At 40.1% G+C, this 25,452-nt stretch overlaps 1 protein-coding gene across 1 annotated transcript in view; it reads left to right on the top strand.

Moving 5' to 3' along the window:
- Positions 1 to 611: 611 nt before the first annotated feature.
- The window catches only part of ADGRL4 (adhesion G protein-coupled receptor L4), a gene marked incomplete at its 5' end in the record, with an annotated part of 75,399 nt that continues 50,558 nt past the window's right edge, over positions 612 to 25,452 (top strand). Inside the window, 4 exon segments of the mRNA XM_084265909.1 lie at positions 612 to 653; positions 1,160 to 1,177; positions 1,181 to 1,220; positions 2,742 to 2,891. Of these exon segments, the coding sequence (XP_084122035.1) occupies positions 612 to 653; positions 1,160 to 1,177; positions 1,181 to 1,220; positions 2,742 to 2,891 (250 nt within the window).

Here is a 25,452-nt window from a genome sequence, read left to right as displayed (position 1 = left end):
AGTCCACAGCCTTATGTCTGTTTTATTTAGATTAGAGATATTCTCTGTTCTTCCAGCAGCATGTCTGTTTCTGCATGCCCCTCTGTTTCCATCTATAACGGCAGGCATACAGCAGTTTTTCTGTTTTACAGTGCTTCAATATGTGAGTCATCATCTCCAGGAAGCTGGGAAATGACGGTATGCACGTCATCTGTAACAAGATTAGAGAAAATATTGCCATATTCATGCATAATATAAGTACACACTGAAGTCTCGTTGATTAGGATGCTATAATGAGGATAGAACTGCTCTCATGTTTAACACAAAGACAAGGCAAACTTTTTACCAAATTGGCTATATTGAATATGTCCTGTCACACAACACCCTGCTTCAGTCCCACAAACGCATAGAAACTTCAGCTTCTTCAGCTCCTGAGATTCCCAGCCACACAATTGCCTTCCTGCCGCTTTCCTCCTTGCCTATATGTCTTTGTTTTCCTCACAAAGCAGAGTTCGGTGAATTTCCTGTACATACTCACAGGCTACTACCCTTAAAGCAACACTGCTTGACTGCAGCAAGGATCTATCTCAAATCCAAAGAAAGCAGTAGGAAGAATGATTGTGTCCAAAAAAATGTGTCTCAGGGCTCACGGATACTCAGCTTACCAGGAAAAGGTGGAAGGAAGCATGTAGACTGTTACCTCTGAGCTCATAAACTCTGAGCTAGTAACTAATCTCCACGTCTTCCTCACCCTCCTTCATCTGCTTCACCATCCTTCTGCTGCTCCTTTACTCCCGCTGCAGGCTGCACCCCTTGGCTCTTCACCCTTCCCCTGTGCCAGGCACACTCCCAGGCAGCTCCTTTAACCGACATCTAACCCACTCACCCCTGAATCTTCTCTGGTACCCCCTGCAAGACCCACACTCCTGCTTCTCTTTTACTTTCTCAATTAACTTCCTTCTCCTTTACTCCCTACTTGCCAGAAGACCATATCCTCAGCCCTTCCTGACCTTTCCTGTCCTGCCTGTGAGTCTCGGGAGCTTTTGGAAACGTGAAGCACCGGACAAAGGGCAGAGTCAGGGCTACGCCTGCACCAAGACGTCGCTTTCCTGACAGGCATGTGTGTGTATTTTGCACATGGTCATATGCTTTAAGGCAGGGAGCTTTTTCTGTGGCACAGGGGCTCTGCACTGGGCACTGAACAGCAACAGCAGCACCAATGAAACTGCTTCCATTCCTAGGTAGGTGACATCTTCTTCCCCAGGGATTGAGGAACGGGTGGGAAAGGAGTGGGGTCTGGCAAGGAGAAATGAGTGTATTGGTGATGGTGGAAAGCTGCCGGGTACACAGGACTGACTGTCCCTGTGATTTTGTTAATGCTGCTACCGGATTTGGTAATTGCATGGTTAGGATCATCCCCAAAACAAATCCCACAAATGCCAGTCTTTATCTCACTGTGGGTTTTGTTCTGCAAAAAAACAGAAACACTGTGGGTTTCTGTGGATTTGGTGGTTTTGGGCAGGGGGGGTTCCTCTCTCTCCATCTGCTTGGGAGGTTTTTAGATTTCACATGTTATGAACAGCAAAATGACAACAGAATCCCACAGGTTTCTGTTTTAATCTGTGGAAGATGGTGTCCTCTCAAAAACAGAGAAAGAAGATGGAACTTGGTGATACCTAAATTGATTTGGATTATATATAATTGTTAAAAAAAACCCCTGGTTTAATTTTTAGTCTTTTTCATTTTTCATGAACTTTTAATTTTTCGAAGAAAACAATGCCTCAGTGAGATTTCCTGAAGCAATGAAACCTATAATTGTAATGCTAGGCTAGCAAATATCCAAAATAATGTTTGAGTACAGCAAAAGCAGAATGGCAGGGGACAAGAAGACAGCATCTAAAAGGGGCTTTGTGTTCTGCAACTTTCATTATATCCTGCTAACAATTTATAAAGTACAAAGTAAAAAACTTACTTTCCCTTCTGAGTTAACTGCCTCATTTCTAACCTGTTACAGGGTGTGTATAATTATCTAGTGAGCTGTTAGTTTTCTCAAAGGGAGAGATTCCTTTCTTCTTTGTGCTGAAAACCATATGCGGTCATACAATGGGAAAGTAGTTATAATGTCTAGGAATCATTTGGTGGGTGGAAAAAAGAAGACAGTGCTTTCATAACATGGAAATGGTATTTTATGAGATTAACATTAAATAATCTGGAGAAACTTTCAAATTCTAATGGTGTAGTGCAGGAAAGAGCCTGACATGTCAATTTAATCTCTGAAACCATGCATGTGTGTTATCTACAAAAGTGTGGAAGTGCTTTAATTTATTTATTTATTTATTTTTAATGGGCAATTGTTTTTCACTTGATACATGCAGAGCAGTTTGGATTGCACTCAATACATAATTCAGAGTGCAAAGAAAAATCAGTGCTTTACTGGAATGTACTAGAAAACTTTAAAACCTTTCAAATATTTTTTCCCAGACCACTGAGTAACTTCTACATTGTTTACCAATTTTATACTGGCTGAGCACATATACAAGTTCTTAATCACAGTGTCTGCTGTTTCTAGCCTCTGGATAGTTTTACCAAAGAAGTCCCTGTAGTTGATGACCCTTGCCCTATCTTGTAATACAACTGAATCTGATGATGCTAAGTTTACTAGAATATACCAATTTCATTGATACCTTTTTTGCAGATATGATTTTAGAGGTCAGAATAGAGTTTTTAGATAAGACACGGGTCGGATTTTTCCTTTGTTCCAGTTCTGATTTCCAGTCTGCTGGACTATCGCTGCACATCTGCAAGCTGCAATATGACATGCCACAAAGATGCCAGGTGTGAAGTTCAGGGTGGGACAACAGGCTGCTATTGCTCCCAAGGATATACGGGAAATGGCATAACATTCTGTTACGGTAAGCAGATTTTATCTATTTCTGTTCTGTGCAAACTTGCTTGAAAAACTTACTCAAGAACCCATTAGCTCAAGGATTAAACTTTATGTCATGACAGCTTACACCAATATCTTCTCATAGCAAAGGACTTTGGCAGATTCTGAGAAATTCTACAACTTTACTGTAAACCGTAGTACTTGAATACAGTGCACCATGCATCTCTGTTGGGTACAACCCGTTTTCCAGCTTCATTTTTGGTGCTTTCCTTTTCCATGAGAAACGCTGCTGTAACTTCTCCAATTGAGCTTCAGCAATTTCCCTTGTGACTCAGTACTTCTGAAGCTTGAGGTTGGCATGACTTCTACTTTACAGCACTCACATCTCATACACACACACATCATGTTAGGCCACTCTTCCCAGCAGCTGATCATGATCAAATAATACATCTCCTGGGCTACTCTAGAAGACTGAGGAGATGTGTGTGTCTCAAAGACATGCCTGCATGTGAAGCCAATGTTAATTTTTCCACTACAGCTGCTTGTGAGGGAATCCTAGCCAGGCGTCTGCCTCTTGCCTTTATTTTCCATCCAAAAAAAAGGGATATTTTCCCTGCCTTCATTTTTGAGTTGTCCTCCAGTATGAATAGCTCAAGTACTTATTTCCACTGTTAGATGTAGCTATGCCCAGTGCAAGCAGACTGAAATTCACACAAAACTTGTCAGCTTGTAGGGTCCTGAGAAGTGCTTATGAATGTTAACCATCTATTTGGTCAGGTGTTGTGTTTCATTCATCTTCAGAAATCTAGCAGTAACGGAAGCGCTTTAGTTTGAGCACATTTCTAGTACCTCCAAGGATGAAGACTGCACACCTCTCTAGGCGCCTGTTTGAGTGTGTGACTACCATAATTTTGAAAACTTTTTCCTGATATCCAGTTGCAGTTTCTTTTGATGCAGCTGGTAACATTTGCTTCTTGTGCTCTTACCTCTGTACATTTCTAATAGTAGTTTAGCTTCATCTCCTCTATAAGCTCCCGTGACCCCCCATTAGGTACTTGTAGACAGCAGTATGATTTCCCCTTTGCCTTCTCTTCTTAAGCCCGAACAAACACTGTCCTCTCAGCACCTTCTTTGCATCCCATGTTGTGTAGTCACTAAATGTATTTCTTCAATTCAATGCTAACCTTGCCATATAGGTCAGTTATTATTTGTCTATGAAGCTGGTCAAATGAAAGCAAGAAGAAATGACCTTCACCACACTAATATTGTATTTGCACTATTTCAATATTACTACCATGAGTAAGGTGGTTGATTTGAAAGTAAGTGCACATTATGTTTGCAGAGTCAAGGGCCTATGCTTGGGAATAATGCAGAGCAGGAAGAAAACCAAGTCAATTTTTAACAATACTAGCTGGAACAAATCAAACCATCACTCACTTATCTACCATGATCTGGTATCCACTACATTGTCTGTACTTTTCTAGAAAGTTGTTGTTATGAATTAACAACATTAAATTATAGTAAAAATACCTGTTGTTCTTCACAGACATTACTGACATTCTTAAATCCATCTATTTGTGTGAGGATGGATTTGTCTTAATTTCCATGTTTCTTTTTCTCACACAGCATCGTCTTCTTGCTTTCTTTTTCTCCTGTATTTTCATTGGGAAACCTACATTCAAAAATCATAAAAACAGTTATTGTTCGTTTAAGGAAAACAGTGCAGTGAAATTTACATTAATGAATCTTGTGAATTCATTATTTATTAACAATTATAATAACTGTTTGGAAACTCAATCTTGAAAATAAATTTTCCAGGTAAACTGGCTACTAGATGTATTTGCAGAGCTTTGCAGTTAAGTGGCAATGGTTTGAGCGAAGCCTTATGTCAGGGGACCAACATTTTCTCTGGTAAAATACCTCAACAACTACCAAAGTCACTTACCCTCCAGCTAAGCAGCAAAGCTTGTATCAGAACTAGGTGGCTGTTGTCCCTGAAAGAGACAAGACGTTCCTCTAGGGCAGCATGTTACACAGTGCATTATTAATATTGTGCAGTATTCCTCTAATAGCATAAACAAGTAACCTGTATTTTAATTGGGTAGGCTCTAAAAAGGATGAGAAATGTAAGCTAAACCCTATCAGAAATAGTTTAAAGCTACAAAAACATAAAGCAAAGCCTCAGTTGTCTAATGATGTGTTAGATCTTGCTGTTCTGTGTGGCGCAAGTGGCAGGTGTATCTGCTGTTGCAGAGATAGCTACCCATTTGTCTTCAGTTATTAATCTTGGGCTTTTACCATGACAGTGCAGTAACCTTCAAAGGAGACCACTGATTATGTGGTAATATGGGCATTTTCTAAAGAGTATATATGGTACTTCGTGTTTACATATTGTCTCTTTCAGTTATTTAGATAGGTTGTGAGAGTCATAATTACTGTCAACAACATTAGTAACTTTGCATAGCGTAAAACCAACTTCTTGACTCTGCTTATCCTGGTAGACTGTTAAACCAAAACTGGGCTTGTTTTGAGAGTTTATTCTGGAGGAAGCAATTGAAATTCTTTCTCCTTGTAAAAATGTTGAGCAAAAAATGCTCATTCTCAGGTTGGTCCTCTTAAGCTTCTGTAGCTGGAAAACTGTTCCTTTTATTTATAGGTATACATTCTCACTGTATTTAAGAGGTTTACATTTGTTTCACTACTTTCACTTGCTTGTAACACCTCTTAAATACTTGTAAAAGTTATTTCTTTGCTAGCTCTGTCTTTTCAATGTGATACACTTAGACATTTTCCCTTGAGTTTACTGTGCTGGAAAAGGCAATAATGCCCTGTTACATTTCTTTCCTAGCACCATTATTGATGAATCATGAATCACTGATGTCAGCATACCTTAGGAATGGGGTTTGTTAGTTTTTACTTTGCTCCCTTTGCCAGCTGGCTAAGTGACTGCAGAGAGCTCAAGATTATTGGATTTGCTGTGTATAGATAAAGACATATAGATATGAATTTAATTTCCTGGTGTCAAAGTCATGGCTTTTAAAATAATTATCCTCTTACAATCTTTCCCACAAGATTTCAAGCACTTTAAATTAGGTCATGTTTTGGACTTTCCAAAAGCATACGTTGGCCAGTCTAACAAAAAGCTAATCCTCTTCATAATCTCATTGTCTTCAGTAGGAATATGTGCAGGAATGCACATAGTCAGGATAATGACTGATTGTAGGATCTGGCCTCTTTTATATATTGGAATTATAAGTTACATAGTAATAAATTCCTTCTGTACAGTATCTTCCAGAAAGCTATAAATGAGTCACCTTGTCAAGCTTTACACATCTGAGGTACAAAATACTATCCTCTTCTTCTTACTACTTCTTTTGTGTATATATATATATATATATATATATATATATTCCTGGCTTTATGTAATATGAGAGAGAACCACCTCTGAAAATATAACTATTTGCCTTTTAGGACTCTTTTCTTGGACAGATGCGTATTCTGAATGTAATGCATGAGACTTTAGATTCACATTATCATACACCTAATTGAAGTAGCACAGCTAGAGCTCTTGGCATAAAAAGAAAAATATATCCAGATAAGACTGATTTATAGAGAAATTAACTTCCTCATGTGCAAAAATGCCATGGTTTTTTTTATCAGAAAAGAGTGCATATTTGCCACTTTTTAAAATACATTTCTTTATATAAAAAGAGTAGTCCATATAAATTAGGTGTTGCTCAGAATCCCAGCTTTCTTCCAAAAGAAAATTAAAGGAAAGAAACAAATGTTCAGGTCCTTTAGAGAAGATTGGGGTGGAAGTAAAACTTCATAGAAGCCAATATTTTATTTTTAAAACAGAGGGAAAAATGAGTTGGCATCATTGATGCTTTCCTAAGCAGCTCTGCTGTTTCAATACTGGCTGCTTCTTGATTGCTGACTGCCAATTTGCTGCTTTGCTGGCACACTGCAGGAAATTAAAGTAAACAGTGTGATCACAGTGTTTACTTTAACTTTGCAAAATACGGAAGGAAAATGAAGCAGTGCTGTTTGTTCCAGGAGGGTAGGCAGGCAAGCAGGAAAAGTCTGAACACAATATCCCTCCCAGATATCCCTGCACAATATTCCCTTGTAAATGTCACTTGCAAATTATACTGCAAAATTAATCAGTCGTACTTGTAAAATAGTTACAGCACTTCCAGAAATAGTGAGCAGGGACTTGGGCTGTCAGGGTAACTTTATACTGAAGCGAGGCACTGACTCTCTCTGAAGTGTAGTGCAGAAGCGTTTATCATTTTCCAGAGGCAAAAGATACATCAGTGCAAAGAGGTATTTTATATCAAAATACAGAATCCCTGTTAGAACACAGGGCAATTTGTGTAAAACCAGCTGAATCAAATTGAAAGCCTACTCAAGATCTGAACACAAACAATTTTCTTGTTTTACTGAGGGTCAGGCTATCAAGTCTGGCTTTTGCCAGCTGTAAAAGCAGCTTTCCTGTGAGACATCAGCTCCCTGCTCTAAGGTGATGTCGTTGTGTCCCACTACCAACTTGCATTGTAATCACTGAATTTGATTTCATGCCATTCTGCAGAACCCAATTAATGTATACTTTTCAAGAAATTCTTACCTTTCAAATTAACATGACCCTCTAAAACCATTGTCTGTGATCATTTCATTCTATCCAGAAGTGTCCTTCAATCAAAAATCTAATCCAAATGCTGGGTCACCAGAGGAGGATTATGCTTTTGGGGGGTTTTTTGAAGTGGAGGAGAGGTTGTTTGGGTTTTTGTTGGGTTTTTGGGTGGGGGTTTTTTTGTTACCAGCAGGCGTACCTCATTGGGTGTCACTTCTGTGTTTACCAAATAGTCTGAAATCACTGATACGGAAGATCCAATCCACACACTTCCTAAATTCATTTCACTGCTATCAGTTACCACAAGCTATAAAAAGGCAAATTGCAGCTGCTCTAGCATAGCACAGCAGGAGAAAGATATGCCTTAGCCAAAAACAAATAACAGGGCTCAACACAGTGGGTGACAGCTTGGAAAACGTGGGATGTGCTAGACAGAAGTCCAAAGCAGACCACCAATTCGTAGACCTTTTGACATGCTCCTAATGGCCTCTGAGGTCATCTTGCACTTTGTCTTACCCTTTCTCTCCACTGCTTCCACCCCCTTTACTCCCGTGTCTCCCAATCTCTGCTGTTTTGGCTTCAGATTCTGCTGGAACTTTTATAGAGTTTCAGGGTGGAATGTTATAAAACCAGGGCATGGCTGTATGAAAGGGCAGAAGTCATCTTTGAATTCAAAATTCCTACTACAGGTGTATGTGTCTGGCTTTTTGGTGATCCTAAGTGTTAGAAAGCATCATCCTGTGTGTTGCATATGGAGGCATTATATTTAACTATCCCATGCCTTCAGGACTCCTCTCCAGTGCCACAGAGAAGGTTTTTTTCCCTTCCATGTCTTCATCAATCATAATGTAGCTGAATGTTTTTCACCTTTTCTTGACATCTTTTCTTGAAGTGCAGAGATTGACCACTGAGCTGTGTGATATGACCTAGCTGAGGTATCTTGACCCCACATTCCAGATTAAACCTATAAGCAGATCATGAGAATTGAAAACCTGAACAAATTAGCCAAGAGGATTTGATATTCTGGTGCATGACAGTCCACTTGCCTGTGTACAGGTACAGGTTACCATAGCAGATTCCTGGCCATTTAGGAACCTACGGATTTATGCACGGCTTTTGCCTTTTCATGTGCAAGATGTTACACTTTTCTGTGAATTCAGGAAGGGTTTGATGACTACGATATGTGTAGGCTGCTAGGGACTAACCAGCTGTTGCATGGTTGCCTTCCAGTTGCAGAGGTTGGAGTTAAGTTTATGTTCCTGAAAACAGCCATACCTTTGGCTAACATTGTTAGTCAAAACAGATTTTGTAGAGTAGACTTTACTTTTTATAACTGAAATTGCTTACTGCAAGTAGCCACTATTGAAAGTATGTTTTAGTTGACACTTTTAAGAGTAGACTGGGAATTTGAAAGGTGAAAGTGTGTTACAGAAGTGCCTGGTGATGCATGAGAACATTAGTCAGATGGAAAACAATGCAGGATGTTTGAAGTAACAATATGGTCTGGCTGAGTAAGACACAGCGTAAGGTGTCTTACTGCAATTGTCTTACCTCTGTAAATGGCTGAGTCCATAAAATTTTGACTCAAAGTATTTTATGCATTCAAAGTGCCAAATCTGGTTTTCTCATATGAAAAAATCCCTCCTAGTTTCTCAATTGAATAGGCTAGAGGGAAATCTTCAGGGGGTTAGATCTCCTTCCTACTGCCAGAAAACACAGTTTGCCTCAGCCAGAGATACAACCCACTAGAACCATTTGTAAGACTGATCCTGGCTTTCATAAGCCTTGGACCAGGCCAATAATAAACTCGTTACATTCACAAATATAAACAAAAAAAAGAAGAAAGAAAGAAAAAAAAAGGCAACTCAGCTCTATCCTTTTTTCCATGTTTTTTGTTTACTTGCTTTTGAGCATGACTAAAATACAGTAATGTACTTCTTGATGGGCCAGGAACAAACAAAACTTCCTCTTCTTGTATATTTAATCGTATCCAGTCTCTCTTTTAAAATAGTCATGTTTGCACGTAAAAAGGGTTTTTAAAATGTACATAGATGATGTGGTAGAGAAAGTTATTTGTCTCTCTCAAAATGATATCCAAACTTTCAAGCTGATCAGCTGCACATGGATGGCTTCTTATTTGTTTAATTCAAAATATGTTTTAACTTTTGCCAAATAATGCTAATTTCCTTCCTTGAGAAAATGTTCTTTTCATCCTGCTTTATGGTATAAGAATCAATCAATATGGTACATGTTTAGAGGATGTAGGAAAATTCATTTAAGGAGCTTTAAACTTACTATTTCAGAATTGGCTTACTTTGTGTTTACCAGAGACACGATCCACTTCCTGTATCTCTAACACCTGAAGTGGTCCCCAGAGGTCCAACAGTAACAATTCACTCTTTTCACTTGCTGGTTTGAAGAAAAGGGATGGAAGATACTGCACTCAGTCACGCTCTTACTTGGCTGGCCCTGTGTGGAGTCAGGAGTTGGACTTGATGATCCTTAGGGGTCCCTTGCAGCTCGGGGTATTCTGATTCTATGTGTATTAAATATACACAACTGTGTATGCAGGCACCTAAGTATACTTAGCTATGTGAATAAAAAGCAACCTTTTACATGAAAAAATATAAAGCAGTCTCCAAATTGTCAGTTTTACTCATTCTGTGGTTGTATAGATGAAATTAGCTTTTGTTAAGGGAAGACTGGTGTATATTGGAAATAAATCACTTCCATAATTCCACTTCCTTGAGACATCTTCTGTATCTTGGTTTGCACGTGACAGAGACTACTACAGCTATCAGATTTTGCAGCTGCCTTTGGGGCTATGACGTTAGTGATACCCACCTAACAAGGGAAGTAACATAAAGACTTAGACAAATAAGAAACAATGATGTCTTTTCTGCACAGCTACATTGATTTACATGTAGTATCCCACCCATCTGCATTAGTCATTTTACTTTTGTCTCTGTTCAATAGCTCATAGAGTTCAATAGTAGAAAAGTGTTCTCTCTAGGATTATTTTTGCTTTTGTTTGTTTGTTTGTTTTCCTCTTCCAGAATAAACTGGCTAGGAGTGGTGAAGTTGGCTGTAACCTCATTTGAAATGTGTAATTTATCTAGGATGATATGCTGGTGCACAATTTTTCTGCGTATGACTGTGAAAAATTGCCGACTGAGCTGTTGGCAGACAGAATATCAAACCCTGCTCAGCCCTGTGTGTATGAAAGAGTTTAAGAAGGTAATTGACACTTTGGGCCTCTATTTGCCAAAGAAAGAGATAATGACGTTCTCCAAGAAGATTAGAATCTAACCAAACATTGTGCTCTAAATATAGAGCACAAAGCCAGGTGATGTTTGTGAAAATGCTGCTCGGCTGCAGGAGGAGGAGGGGGCTGAAGGACTGCAATTTTGTACTGTATATTTTTTAGGTACACAGATTTAATTTAGAGATTATGGCTTGAAAATGAAATTTACAGTATGTGTGTTTTTCGGCGATAAGAAATTGATTTTGTGACCTTGGTACACACTAATTGAAATATCTGGCACTGTGTTTTGCTGAGGTTAAAGGAAGCCATATATGCCTGGAAACGCATTCTTCTTTCACCTTGAACTGCGCAGTTAATCACAGCCACAATCACTGGCAGGAAGGAAGCTGCTGTTTCGCTGTGGTACAAGGAAGCTGAATAATCTCTGTTCATTGTCTAATGGATAGGTTATTGTGTGATTACTTCGGGCTAAGCTTAAGAGATTCACGATAACTTCAAAATGGAGACTTCTGGTGGAATTAACATTCAGTGAGCACCAGGGCCCAGAGCTTCACCTGCTGCCGTGCAGCGGATAGAGTGAGCAGGCCGCCAGCATGGCAGAGGCGCAGGGTGTTCTTTGATCTGCCCACCGCAAGCGTGGCTGCTCAGCTGGGGGCTGAGACAGCTCTGTCCTGTGCTCTCTGCCACTGTGCCAGCAGATGATGCAGGGAAAAGGCTCTCGGGGTTCGCTCTCTGCATGCTGCTCCAGCGATGGGGGGAGAGCCCAGCACATGGGCTGCTCTGCCCTAGGACTGCTATTCCTGTGCATCCTCCTGCTTGAAAGTCCAGTTGTAGCGTTAAGAAATGGAAGCCATGCCCCAAGGGACTCCGCTGGTGGGGTTTTGATTTAATGTGTCTGCTTTGTTTAACTAGATTTCTGTCTTAGCTTAGACTTGTACAACTGTGACAGTCTAAAGCTGTCTATAAACTAGTGTGGCAGGGTGTCCCATTATTTTGCTTATTACTTAATGTTACACATTTGTTAGGTTGGCACAGGATCATGTTTTTCAAAAAAGAAAATGAAAGCTCCTGAAAAGCCTTGACAATAAATGGTTATTTGTTCAAAAACAGCCGAGTCCAATCTTTGTTTATGTTCGTAGGCTTCATGTAATGGTGTTGCAATAAAGAAAAATAGCTCTTCAGGATATGCATTGGCTTTTATGTTTTATTTGTAATGAAAGCTATGCACATAGGCAGCAATCTACATAAGTTACAGTGAGGGAGAACATAAGCATAGATGGTGCCTTGCATGTTTATATATTTAATATTTATTCGTGGCAAAGTGTCTGAGTCTCAGTTTTAAAGAATGTGAAATTAAGCTGAGGTATTTCAGTTTTCAATCCCGCAAATTTACCAAAGGAGAAGAAAACGTGAATTGATCCTACACCAGCTGACCACTGCTTCTCTCCTGCCCTGTCTGAGCAGAGGGGCCACGGGTCAGTTCCCACGACCATTGCCCTGCCTTCTCAGATTCCATCCCAGGTTGGGAGAAAGCCCAATGATTCTCACTGCCCTCTTAATGTTGTAATGGTTTTTGGGTATCCTTGGAATTCAAAGGGGCTGAGGGCAGCACAGCCCTGGCTCACAGCTTGCATCAGGAGTGCCATGGGGGCAGAGGGGTATCACAGCAGTGATCTTGGCATCACAGGGAGGTCTTCATCACTGATCTCTGCATCATCAGAGGCCTTAAAAAAATGCCAGAAAAACTCTTCAGGATGTTTGCGTGAACTGAAAGAGAAGTTCAGCTAAGCTCTGTGGACCTAAAGAGGAGCTCTGAGCTTTGCATTACTTCTCTGTGGTGATGGGAAAGGAGTAGGTGGAAAATCATACTGCACTGAAGGCTTTGACTTTCTTTTTGTCTTGAATAAATCATTTTGGTGTGTAGCATTGATCCTGAGGAAGCTCTACCTTTTCAAAATCAGCCTGTGAGAAGTTCAGAAGGGAGATCAGTGGAAGCTGGAGGTGCTCATGCGGACAGGTTCGGGCCCTTTGTACCTATCCAAAACATTTCATTATTTAGAGCTCTGATGAAGCATGCATCAATTCATAAATATGACATACTGGACAATATGAAAAATATCAATATTTCTGTTGTATTGTGTAAGGAATATCTGGTGCATACAGGAAAAAAATCCTCTCCTTAACAACCACAGAGAAAATGGGTAAGGCAAATAGGCTTCAAAAGTGTAGTGACTTGAAAGCAGAGATGAGAAGTTCCTAAAACTTAACACAGCTTTTCACCCGGGCCAATCAAAATAGAAACTGTGCAGGGTTGCAGTTGTAAATAATGCAGAGCTGTGATTTGACTGTTTTTTTAGGGTTGTCATGCAAATCTTGGTACATTGATTCCAGAAAGCTTTCATCATACTCAGCTCCATGTTTAAAATATAGGAAATTCTTACTAAAGCTGTCTTTAGGAAATGAGGTTGCTTCAGAAGTGCATCATGCAGCATCAGTGCTCTCACAGGAGAAGCTAAGTATCCAGTCCTAGGTGTGTCAGGTCACAGTGGTGGGCTACAGAAGTGTTGACCTCCACTGGTATCATTTTGAACATGACGTCTGAAGCTTACACTGATGTCAAAGGAGAGACTGAGATAATATTTACACAGCTGTGGGCTGCAAAGAACTGTTAACTGAACTTTTTGTACATCCTCTTGAATAAACAGGTAGTATGCTAACACCACCAAATTCTTCTTGTTGGAGAGAAGGGATGTGCTAAAAGGCCTCTGGGCTGTATTCTCTGTTCTCAGAGAAAGCAGTTGCAGCTTTTATTAGCTGTAAAGTGCTCTTGAATTATTGCTCAAGTTTTGGCCTTAGACTGATGAACATTCAGAAAACTTTTAAGCTGATGATGGCACATTACCCTCAAGGAATGCTGTGCAGGTGGCAGCATTCAACTTTCAGCTTGATATTCAGACTAGTAAGGGGTCTGTGCTGCAATATGGACATCTGGGTTTGAGTGTGGCAAGAAATCCAAGTTCAGGGCTATTACTGCTTTCACCGGCAGAATGGTAAAAATAGTCTCTTGATATACCTGCTGCCTTTGCTCTCGTTGGCGGTAAGCAACAGCAAGAGCTCTAAGGAGTATAGTAATGTCTTTTATTATAGTTTCCTGCAGAAGGGGCGATGCTGATGACTTTCCTATGACAGGGAGGTGACTTGCAATTGACTCGTGCAAGCCACAATGGCTGTAGGACACAAAGCCACAGTTAGGGGTGGATTTTCCAAAGAAATGTATGTTGAGCACTTTTGAACTGTCTAGCTCTATCCTAGGTGCCTAAAGGAGGACTGAGCTGTTTCAAAAGAATAATCCCAGTTGTGGGTGCTGAGCAATTGAAAATCTGTCCCTGAAGTGCTTTTTTTCCCCTATCATCTGTTGGCAGTTTGGGCTTTTGATTGATTTGTTACTTTATTTTTAACTGCAAAGACCCTTTAATTAGGGAGGGGAACTATGTGAATGAGATGGAGCTGCTGGTGGTAGCAGCTCCTTGCCGTCGGAGATTTGGTAATTAAATAAGTAGATAATATCCTCCTTATTGAGAAGATTTAGAAAATCATAAGGACTTTGCATTATTACAGTGTTTAACATCCGCAAATGGAGGAAAAACCCATAATGGCAATTTTCATTAGCTGCAATGCATGTGGAGGGCTCTTTTTCTTTCTTTGAAGAGCGAAACACTAAACAATTCCTAAATCCCTCCCTGTTACTTATGTTTTCTTCTTGGTGGTTAAAAACCCCAAGCAGAAATTGAAGACTTGCTATTAAAATACTTGCTGACAGCTCCATTCAAAACATCCTTTCAAATGGTGCTATCACATCATGATTCATCTGCTATTCTGATATAGTTGCTTTAACAGCAAGTACCTTCCTTCTTAGTAAGGGCCCATCTCTTTTCATTGGAAAATTCTTCCTTTAGACACTTTATTGAATCTCTACTGTAAACAAGTCTTTCTCTGGTGTGGCACCGTTAGTGTGACAGAATGCATGTAACCCCCCTCTAAAACCACAGGAACAGGCTCATCAGGGATGGAAAATGAGAGAGAGTCACAGCATGAAAAGAAACCCTAGCCTTTTTCACCTCCTCACCTGGAGCTCAGGAGTGCAAGCGCCCTGTGCAATTAGCATAACGAGTTGCTCAGGTATTCTGGCTCAGCGCAATGACCCTACATCCCTCTGTACCCAGCAAGGGCATGCTGCCTGTTGGCTGAGAGGATAACCTGCAGCACTGCACTATGGTGCAATGACTGCGGGGGCCAGATCTTTACTTGGTGTAAAGCAGTACGGTTCTGTCGATTACAGCAGAGTTATGCAGCTCCCATCAGCTGAAGAGCAGACCCAGGAACATCCTGGGGATTAAGTGGTCCCCAGTGAAGCAGGGTGAATTTCGCTCTTGAAGCTTGAAGTTAGAATTATTTACAGTCACTTTAACAGGACAACAGCTGCTCTTTACCTAGAGATGAGCCAACAGCACTGAAAGAATTTGGATCTGAATTGCAGATGGATGGATTTCAATTTGATTCAAGTAGCTGGACTGCATGATTCTGTACTGTAAGCTCTCAAAGTCAGAGCTTGAGAGAAAAATCATTAATTTGGAAGCTGATACTCCGAAAGACTTTTATGAAGCAATATATTTTCATAGCAGACACAGATCAATTTAAAAGTAGTAATCAAGGGCCATGTGCTACGTGTTCACAGACAGAAAATATGGAGAATCAAGCCAGAGCCAGACACTTAACATTCAGAGCATTCAGACTAGCACTGAGGATATTGCCTCTATGGAAAATAGTACGATTCAGAATTAAAGTATTGTAAATTTGTGAGATAATCACAATGCTGTGCAGATAAAATGATGCTGCCAGATTGCTGCCAGAAACCAGCTGAACATAACTTCTGTACAAATTTTGGTGGAAGGAAAAGTCTCTGCTAATATTCCACAGAAAAGGTGTGTTCAGTTCTTGAGACAAAGGAGAAAATGATAATATAATAGAACCCACTGAAATGACATTTTATCATCTTTGAAAAGCATTCACTGAATTCAAAGTAACTATACCAGTTTTCATCCAATGAGATTCAGGCCCAGGGATTTTTCATAGAATCATAGGGGTTGGAAGGGACCTCGAGAGATCATTGAGTCCAACCCCCCTGCCAAAGCAGCTCCCCAGCTCATATTGCACAGACAGGCATCCAGACGGGTCTTGAATATCTCCAGAGAAGGAGACTCCACCACCTCCCTGGGCAGCCTGTCCCAGGGCTCTGTCACCCTCACTGTGAAAAAGTTCTTCTGCATGTTGGTGCAGAACTTCCTGTGCTCTAACTTGAGGCCATTGCCCCTTGTCCTGTCACCACAGAGCTGGCCATTTCCCCTTGCATCCCATACTTAAGATATTTATAAACATTAATAAGATCCCCCCTTAGTCTTCTTTTCTCTAAGCTGAACAGTCCCACCTCACTCAGCCTTTCCTCATAGGGGAGATGCTCCAGGCCCTTAATCATCTTTGTAGCCCTTGTCTGGACTCTCTCCAGGAGATCCCTGTCCTTTTTATATCAGGGAGCACAAAACTGGACACAATACTCCAGGTGGGGCCTGACCAGGGCAGAGTAGAGGGGAGGATCACCTCCTTCGACCTGCTGGCCACACTCCTCCTGATGCACCACGTGATCCCATTGGCTCTCTTAACCACCAGGGCACACTGCTGGCTCATGACCAACCTGTCATCAACCAGGACACCCAGGTCCTTCTCCACAGAGCTCTTCTACACTTGCTTTTGTTGAATCTCATCTGGTTTCTCCCTGCCCAGCTCTCCAGCCTGTCCAGGTCTCACTGAATGGCAGCGCAGTGTTCCTGCGTGTCAGCCACCCCTCCCAGCTTTGTATCATCGGCGTACTTGCTGAGGGTCGATGCTATTCCCTCATCAAGGCTGCAAGTCCCTTGCTAGTCTTAAGGATTTTATGAGATGTAACATTCCCTTAAAAAATAAAGTATTCACACACTACTGTTTTATGTCATGCAAGTAATAGTATTGTATAAAACCAAAATTTATATTTACTTGGATACTACTACAGGTAAACTCCTCCTGGAAATTTTTAACCTTGCTCCCTTAGTAGTCACTTTGGGGATACTTATATGAGAAAATAGTGGTCACTGTCAGTGATGGATATTTCAGAAGGCTGATTCATTTCATCTCTTATAGCAGACACTGATGGACTCTGCTCTGTGCCATGCTGTGTCTGAAATCAGATCCTCAAGCATTCAGGGTTTGTACTTGGAGCCAGGCATGGTTTTTCCCTTTTTGCTGAAGTCATTCTCTATCATAAGTTGAAGCAACCTGAAGTCATGTGCATTACTTACACACACTCAGGTTGATTTTTCTCCAGTTTTCCAATATCAATCTTTACCAGCCAGGAAGGAAATGGGAATAATGAAATCTTTAATGGATGGTTTTACTTTAGCTGAAGTGTTCAGGTTTTCTCTGGGAGTGACATTGAAGTGTGATTATCTTCAGTACCTTTTGAATTCAGTTGTCTTCCACTACATTGGAAAAAAAAAAAAAAGAAACGTTTTTTTTAAGTTGAAAGTTTTGTGCAAATAATCTCCTGTGAAAAGTTATTCTGTAAACTCACACATACTGGAGAATCCACATGGAAAGGTAATTTTACTTCAGATTGAGCTGTGAAAGTAATTTGACCTTGATCTTGCATTTCCCTAGCCACCAAAGTCAACCTAAGTCAAGACAGAATGGTAGGAAGCCAGGTCTCAACAGCTGTAGGCCTCATGGAATATTTTGTTTGCTGCAAGTATTCAAAAGCATTTTTATGTGAGATGTCTTACTTGGCTTCATTTTGAGTATTATGTTATCTTAAGAGGCAAAATTTTATTTGAACTGAGGATTCTGGTTAAACCTACAGAGTATTTAGATTTTTATACTCCTTGGGCTATTAAGCAGTAGGGAAAGATGTTTTTATAACTGCAACCATAGTGTATGTGTACTTTTAAAAGGCATTGAAACTCTTTGAATTCCTTTAATCTATTTAAAAATTCCAAAACCCTAATTCACAAAATTTAGATCAATATCCAATTCATCATACAAATGTGCTCTATAAATGGATAAGAAGAAAATAAAAATGTGCTGTAGTTAAGTACTCTGCAGATATTTTCACTAAAAGATTAGGGCAATGGAACACTTTCACAGGTTTTGCTATAACACACCAAGCATAGTGCCTGAAAAAAAGTAGTCTTTCTTTCATTTTCATTCTGTAATGTGGGACCTATTAGGCAGCTGCTACAAATAGCTAGAGGATTTATTTCTGCTTTTACACCTCTAAGAAGATTTAATTTGGGGGGGGGGGGGGTGCACTGCTTGTGGGCAGTGAAATTCCTGAAAGAGCTCACTTTTACTACTTCTATTCTCTTTATGTTAATAATATAGGTAAACAAGGTGTACAAAGAAAATGCAGAGATTTTTACCACTGATTTCTCCTCAGGAAAAGGGACATCATATAATGCTGTGGAGACAGGTTACTTTGTATTACATTGCTATATGCTACTCTGTAGCATGCAACCAGATGAAATCTTGGAAAATCTCAAATATTGAAATTTAGTGAGACAAGAAGACTTTTCTGGGAATTTTTTTTTTAAATATTATAATTAGCCTTTGACAGACCAGATATAAACTGCTTGTTGCTGGTCTGTCAGCGGACTCCCGTTATGATCAGTTGGGACATAGAAACCTTCCTCACATGGTTGTATAGGTAAATCTAGTCACTGACTCTTCCCACTCCCATCCTCTCTGCTTTCCCTCTATGTAATATCTCTGTCCTGATTGGTGTTAACAACATCTAGTAATTTAGCATCATCTGTGAATTTAATTCTCAGTCTGTTCATCTCTTTTTCCAGAGCATTAATAAATATGTAAAATAAAACTGGGCTTAGCACCAACTCCTGTGGCAACCCAACTGGATACCTCTTCACAGCTCAGCGCAGTGCTGTTTGTCATGACTCATTATCCTTTGTTTACATTCCTTCAGCCAGTTTTCAATCCACATGACAGCACTCTTATCCAAGACATTATAAATTATTTTTCTAATAAGATATTGTGAGCCACTGTATCAAATGCTATACTGCAGTCCAGATACATTGCAGCCACTCTGTTCCTTCTGTACACTAACACAGAAAATGATGAAGAAGCAATTATATTTGTCTGGCATGATCTCTTCTTTGAAAATACAAACTACTTATTGGTCATGCTCCTTCTGTTGTTCCAGATGATTTTTTTTATGCTCATAATATTTATTTTATTCTTCTAGAGATTGTGAACAATCATACCAGAAGATGATAGGTTTACTCCCCCACTCTTTTTCTTGAAAGTCTTTCAGCATTTGCTGAGATTCACACCTAGGGTTTTGAGGCAAAGGGAGCAGGATGTCCCAAATGCATACCCTTGAGCCATAGAGTGGCAGAGAGATGGGACTAACTGTAACTTAGGTGATACAGTCAAAGAGAAAAGACAGGAAGGCATGGCAGGGCATTTAGGTGGAGGACTGCCAAGGTGGTCTGAACAGAAGAAAGGAGCAGGGGAAGTAAAATACAATCTCAAAACTTGGAGTCAAATTGAAGGGTAATTCTGGAGCTCTTGGGTCTAGGGAAGGACCCCTGAATTGTCTTGTTTTGTCTGTGCTGTTCAAACTAGGAGTCACACCTTGCTCTCTTTCGTAGGCATTCTTGTGCTGCTGTTTGTGTCACACGCCACATGGGGCTTTGAAAAAAAAATTAAATAGTCTATTTTCTCTGTATGAATTCAGTTGTAGGCCTCATGTTCATGCACTGTGTAGTTTGTGTCTGCAGGCCATCTCTTCTCATGCCCTCTGGGCCACGTGGATTATTTGGGGCAGGAGCTTTTGCTCTCATAACCCCATATTAGGGGCTTGTCCCTTTCTCAGAACAGAAATACATGGACAGACCTTGTACTGGCTTTACCAAGAGCTATTCTTGCCTGAGAACAGCAGGATCACACCAAGGATCAAATCCTCTTTGTGGAGGGATTACATTTCCTGCCAAATATGTGACATGGTTCAGTTTCAAGCACATACAGAATAAATCTGTGACAAGACAGACATTTAACAGTGGCTTAGTAACCAGGACTGTCATGGAAGACAGCTCTCAGCATCTGATCTATCGAGATCTTTTGGCCAATTTCTGCACGACCTTGTGATCCATGCCTCTAACATAATTTCTAGGGATGAGGTCTAATGAAGTTTTAGTACTAATTTATATATACTGCAGAAGTGTAGATTCGTACAGTTAAGTTATGTTGGGAGATGATCCCTGGGAAACCACTTCTAAAGAAAGTACTTTTCCTTTCTGCCAGCTTTTGTCACCGCTCTGTGAATATTCACTGTCTTCTTTGTGTCGCGTACCCACGCTTATCCTTGGACTTTAAAATGCATTCATCAATGAGATAACAGGTTTCACTTTGTATATAACTAAGGATTATCCTGTGAAAACAATGCTACTGAAAATATGTGATGGCTGACTTGTAAGGAATGCATGGACACTTCATACATGTTACAAAAATTTCAGTCTAGCTCCTGGAAAAAAAACAACATAAATTTGCTCAAAAGATTCCTGTTTCTTGCAATGCCGAGTCCATGCTCTGAGAGCTCTCAAAAGCAAAACTTCCTGCACTGGCAACAATCGGAGAGGCAGATGCTGTCACTTCCACCCTGGAAACTAACTGTTAATGCAGTTAATACCTTACTCAGAGTATGCACCTAGGAAGTTATGGGTATTAGTGTAATGAGATTTTTCTTTATACAACTATGCAAAAGCAAAAGAAGAAAGAAAAACAAAAAAAAAAGTGGGGTGGGGAGGGTTGATAATGATATTTTAAACCAGATATGACAGCCTTAAAGATTTTGCACCACCTTCCTCCTCTGGAATTAAAGAACTTTTAAAGCAGACTAACTTGGGATATGTGAGCATGGCTATATGATCCCAGGATCCAATCCATACTTCAAGATCGCAGTGATTGGAATAATGCTCTCATGAATAAAATAATGCAGGATAAAGTGTTGTTTATGATTTCTTTTCTCAGCAGATTAGCTATGTACATCTTGTAACATAGCCTGGCTCTGTGGAATATCAAGCACGGCAAGAGACTTGTTAGAAAATGAATTACATTATCCAGCTGAAGCAATATCAGAAATGTCCCGGAGTCTACACTATCTTAATGCTGATTTAAAATCATATATTCATATTACCTTTTTATGTCTAGTAAAGCAATGTGATGGAGCCTTTCTTTTGCCAAAGTTGTATTATCCCATTTCTCTGAGTTAGGTAAACTGTAATATGTCTGCTTTACAGATGGGTAAACTTAGCATAAAGAGAGGGAAGCCATTGTTTTCAGTCAAGAATGCCTAAATGTAAGCACTTTTATCTATATTGGCCATCCATAGTGGCAGCAGCTCTGAAAATGAGCCTTTTTCCATTCATTTATATGACAGATTATTTTACTTGAAACAATTCTTGGATGAAATACATTGGGCATCCTTAGGGCAAGAACTTGAAATCAAGACTCCCACATGAAGATGTTGCCTGCCCAGCTGGGGGGATGTGCTCACGGACTTGGGGTGATTGAATTGCTTTTGCCAACTGGAGTAGCTTCAGTAAGAGGGACAGGGTGCATTTCTGCTCAGGTACTCCCTACAGCCGGTTGATCAGGGTGCTTTTCAGGACCAGCGGAGAGCAGGTTTGTTTAAGACTGCCTTTAAACTCCTGCGTGCTAAAATCCTGCTTATCAAGCAGGCATTGCCACTACCTCCTTCTCTTTCTCCTTTTCTTCTTCCTGTGTTTGAATAAAAGTGACTGCAGATACATTGAGCACAGCGCAGATTCCCACGTGTGTGTTAGACATATTATGTTTATAGGTCCCTTGGCAAAGAGTTCCCAGTGGAATTGAGGCATCGCTAAAAAATAGCGATTAGGATGCCTGTTGCTGGCAGAGCACATTAAAGGACCACAACACAGGCATTTGTCAAAGACCTGCATTTGGTGCCAAAATCCTTTTGTCAAGTTGTGATTAAAGAAGTAAGTAGCCACAGAGCAAGGAATTAGAATACCCCCATCAGTAGCCTGTCTTTTCCAGCCAGCATTTTGATAAATGTTGTATAAATTACAGTATAGTACAAATTATAGGCATATAAATTACAACTTGTAGCATGGGATACTGGACCTGCTGGGGGTTTTAGCCTGCATGTATGGCATAGCCAACATACTGTTTCCATCATTTTAATAACCTTTATAGAGCAGGTGGCTGATGCAGTTAAGGCTGCTATCATTTTTCTTTCCTTGTGTGATTTGCTGTGGTGACAGTTCTGTCGTTTCATTTTGAGTATTTAAGGCTATTAGGAAGCATTTTTTAGGCAATCACCTAACATAGGTACTTCCAGGCATACCTAAAGCATATAGAGGGTCACCTCCTTTCACACTGCATATTTCCAAACATGTATATGACATGTTCTGTGTTAATCTGCAGAAAAACTATGGACAAGATCACCAGCTGTGATAAACTGCCGAGCTTAATTTAGTTAGATGGAGTTATGCCCTTATGTTCCAGATGGGGATCAAGCCCAACATCTTACAATTGCAAAGATTTCAAAGACGTGAAACATTTCTAAGATCGCTGAAATATATATTTTGCATTTCAAAGATAAAATACAGAAACCAATATGTCATCAAACCATTTAATTTTCTTCCAAGTTTGAGAGTAAATTGACAAGAGATCAGCAATTGGCAGGAGAACAAATGAAACATATTGAAAGAGCCAATTTGCTAGTATCCAGGGAGGCAGATGTGTCAGTTTTACATCTGCTCAAGCAAAGTCCTTGTTCCTGTTTTTTTCCCCTCCTCCTTTAAAACAAAAATAAATTCATTATCTAAAGGTTTAATTATTAGATAATTGAATAATCCTTTATAAGTGACCAAGTAGCACACTGTTCATTGAAGAGCCCCTTTCATCACTGTGCTGTAATTCTGGCAGGTGCAGTTTGTTTGTGGAAGTTTCTGACTTTTTCCCAGAACTCATCACACCTGACAGGCACCAGATTTCAATTGCAGCTGAGTAGTTTCTGGGCCCCAATGCTCCAGATGCCAATTTACTGCCTCTTTCTTGAGCTAGCTATTAAAAGGGAAGGAAGTGGAAACAGCATGGTGATTTCCACTGACAGTCTGATTCAGGATATAGGTGGGCATCATGGTGATGAGCAGCAGAAGAAAAAAAAGCAGATAAAGGGTAAGCCCTTCCATGTTTTTAAGTGCAGACAGCAAGGTGGGACCCTTATATGGTTGCTTTCTCTGTGAAAGAAGCAGGCAGGCTGGAGCTAAGCCTGTCAATAGGTGTTAGTCAGAGCTGTGAATCTGAAGTGTGGTAGAAGCTGTTGTTTGAAGGGATGCATACAGATAATGAAATGAGTAATTCTCTGCCCTTGACTTTCCCAGTAACTATTTGCTTGTTTCTGTTCTCCTTAATGTTAGTCAAATTCTTGTGGGGAGGATGTCAAAATTGTACCAGGAAAATGGCTCAGTGCAATTATGTAATCCTTAACATTGTATTAATTTTCAAGGTGGTATGCTCAGAGTGTGTACACAAAATTGGAAAACCAAAGAATTTCATTAGAGAAATGGTGAGGGTGATGGATTTGTAGAAGCTTTGTTGTCAAGTTACATAACCATGAATTGGATCTCATGTATGCATGTAACTTGTAAACCAGGAAACCGGAAAATATTTGATTTTTCTCTTGGCAAGAAAGGTTGGGCCAGTTGATCCTTGAAGTCCCTTCCAATGTGGTATTCCATATCTGGTTTTATTTAAAATAGAAGGTTTCTCTTGCTAGGGAGCTTAATAGTAAGGTTTTTGTTTTGTCCTTTGTAAGTTTTGCTTATTTGAGTTGTTAATGTGCCTTCAGGACTTCAAACTCTAAGTAAAAGAAATACTGATTATTTTGAAACTATTAGTTTCATATACTTAAGGCTTTTCGAAAGCACTGAGCACTGTAGTCTTCAGGTGTCCATTGATGCTTAAAAATAACAAGAAATTATCTTCAAAATAGATTATCACACACCTGTTTTTTTGGTATCAATTTCTATCTTTTATTCCATGCAAGAACATTGAGTTTCCATGGGTGAAGAAAATGGGAAAGGGTTGGTCTGCTTGAGAGATGTGTTACTCAGTTACTCCAAGGAGACCATCTGTTGACTGGGCTGGAGTGCCTCCCCTCTGTGCCTCCAGGCCATCTCAAGTGCTTGGGAATGGGAACATCAGCACCGGGCTTAGGAACAAGTACATGTGATGTGTAACTTCTTTGTGACATCAAAAGGGTATTCAAGGTTAAATCTCCCAGCGACTTGAATCCAAGATAGAATTTCCTTTTTAGCTCTGCCTGTTTGTGGGAAAACATGGTACCTTTCTATCTATGCAATTTATTCTTGCACCATCCTTTACTCAAAGTAAAACCCTTCTGGAGACCAGTGCTTGAAAGGAAGTTTCACTTTGTTTAATTTCTTAGGATTCATTATTTGGTTTACACTTACCCAAACAGGAGCAAGGTGCTAAATGACTTCATACTGCTATTGAAGCATATGTGACCTTTAGGAGTTTGGGTCTGATTTGTTTAAATCAAAACAGACAAGCTAGAAGAAAGGATTTTGTAGATGGGGAAGTGAGATAAAGGCAGGTTAAGTTATTCCCCAGACTTCTACCCACTGTCTATAGGAAAGTCAATAAATTAAAGTGAAAGCTGTAAGTCTCTCAAGGTCACCCCTCCAAGGGTCCATCATGCTCACAACATCCAGTTACAGTATTAGCTTCAAGAGCATGGATAGAGGCGAAAATCATGAAAGGAGGTTACTGTGTAAAGGAAGGAGCAGGGTTTGCCTTCCAGAAGAAAGAGAACATAGAGCTGGGAAAACAAGGCAGAACCCACCTTTTATATCCGGGAAACTACAGGGAGGAAAGTGTGTAAGTGATGGTGGGGGTGTTATGTCAGGGCTGTTGGATTCAGCATCAATGAAAATGTTTCTTGACTCTCTAGAAGCGCATTGTATATACAGAATTATGAAACTCAGCAAAGATGCCCATATGCACCAGAACAGTTTACATCTGTCTACTTTGCCTTTTATTTGCAAGGGGCAGCATCTTGCTGAGTAGCCACCAAAGATGAGATTTCCTGTTGTGCTGATGACTTCTAATTGTGCTGTTCCCATTATCATCCCAACAACATCCCTCAGCAGAAATCAGTGTGCTAAAGCACTGCTGATATAAGATGTGGACAGTATTTGTCATGCAGTCCATTGGCTAGTCCGCAGACCTTCCTCATACTTAGTATAGATGGGAAGTCTTCAGTAGCAGCTGGGAAATGTTGAATTATTAAATTGTGTCTACAGCACTTCATATAATTATTGCCCAAGTGATAGTACAGTGAGATAAGCCTGGTGTCGACAAGCAGACTTTTCCACCTTTGGAGTTTGGTTAACAGGCTTGCTGTTTTGAAATTCAAGAAAAGTCCACTCTGTCAGGAAGGATTTAAATAGAAAATTAAATGGGTTTGCATATTGCTCTGCATGACAGATTTTTTGTTAGCCTTCAAAGTCTGCA

The sequence above is a fragment of the Gallinula chloropus genome (genome assembly GCF_964237585.1).
Source record: "Gallinula chloropus genome assembly, chromosome: 6".
In the NCBI taxonomy this organism is placed as follows: Eukaryota; Metazoa; Chordata; class Aves; order Gruiformes; family Rallidae; genus Gallinula; species Gallinula chloropus.
Note: the sequence above shows the minus strand (reverse complement) of the source record. Positions and strands in the feature narration are given on the sequence as shown.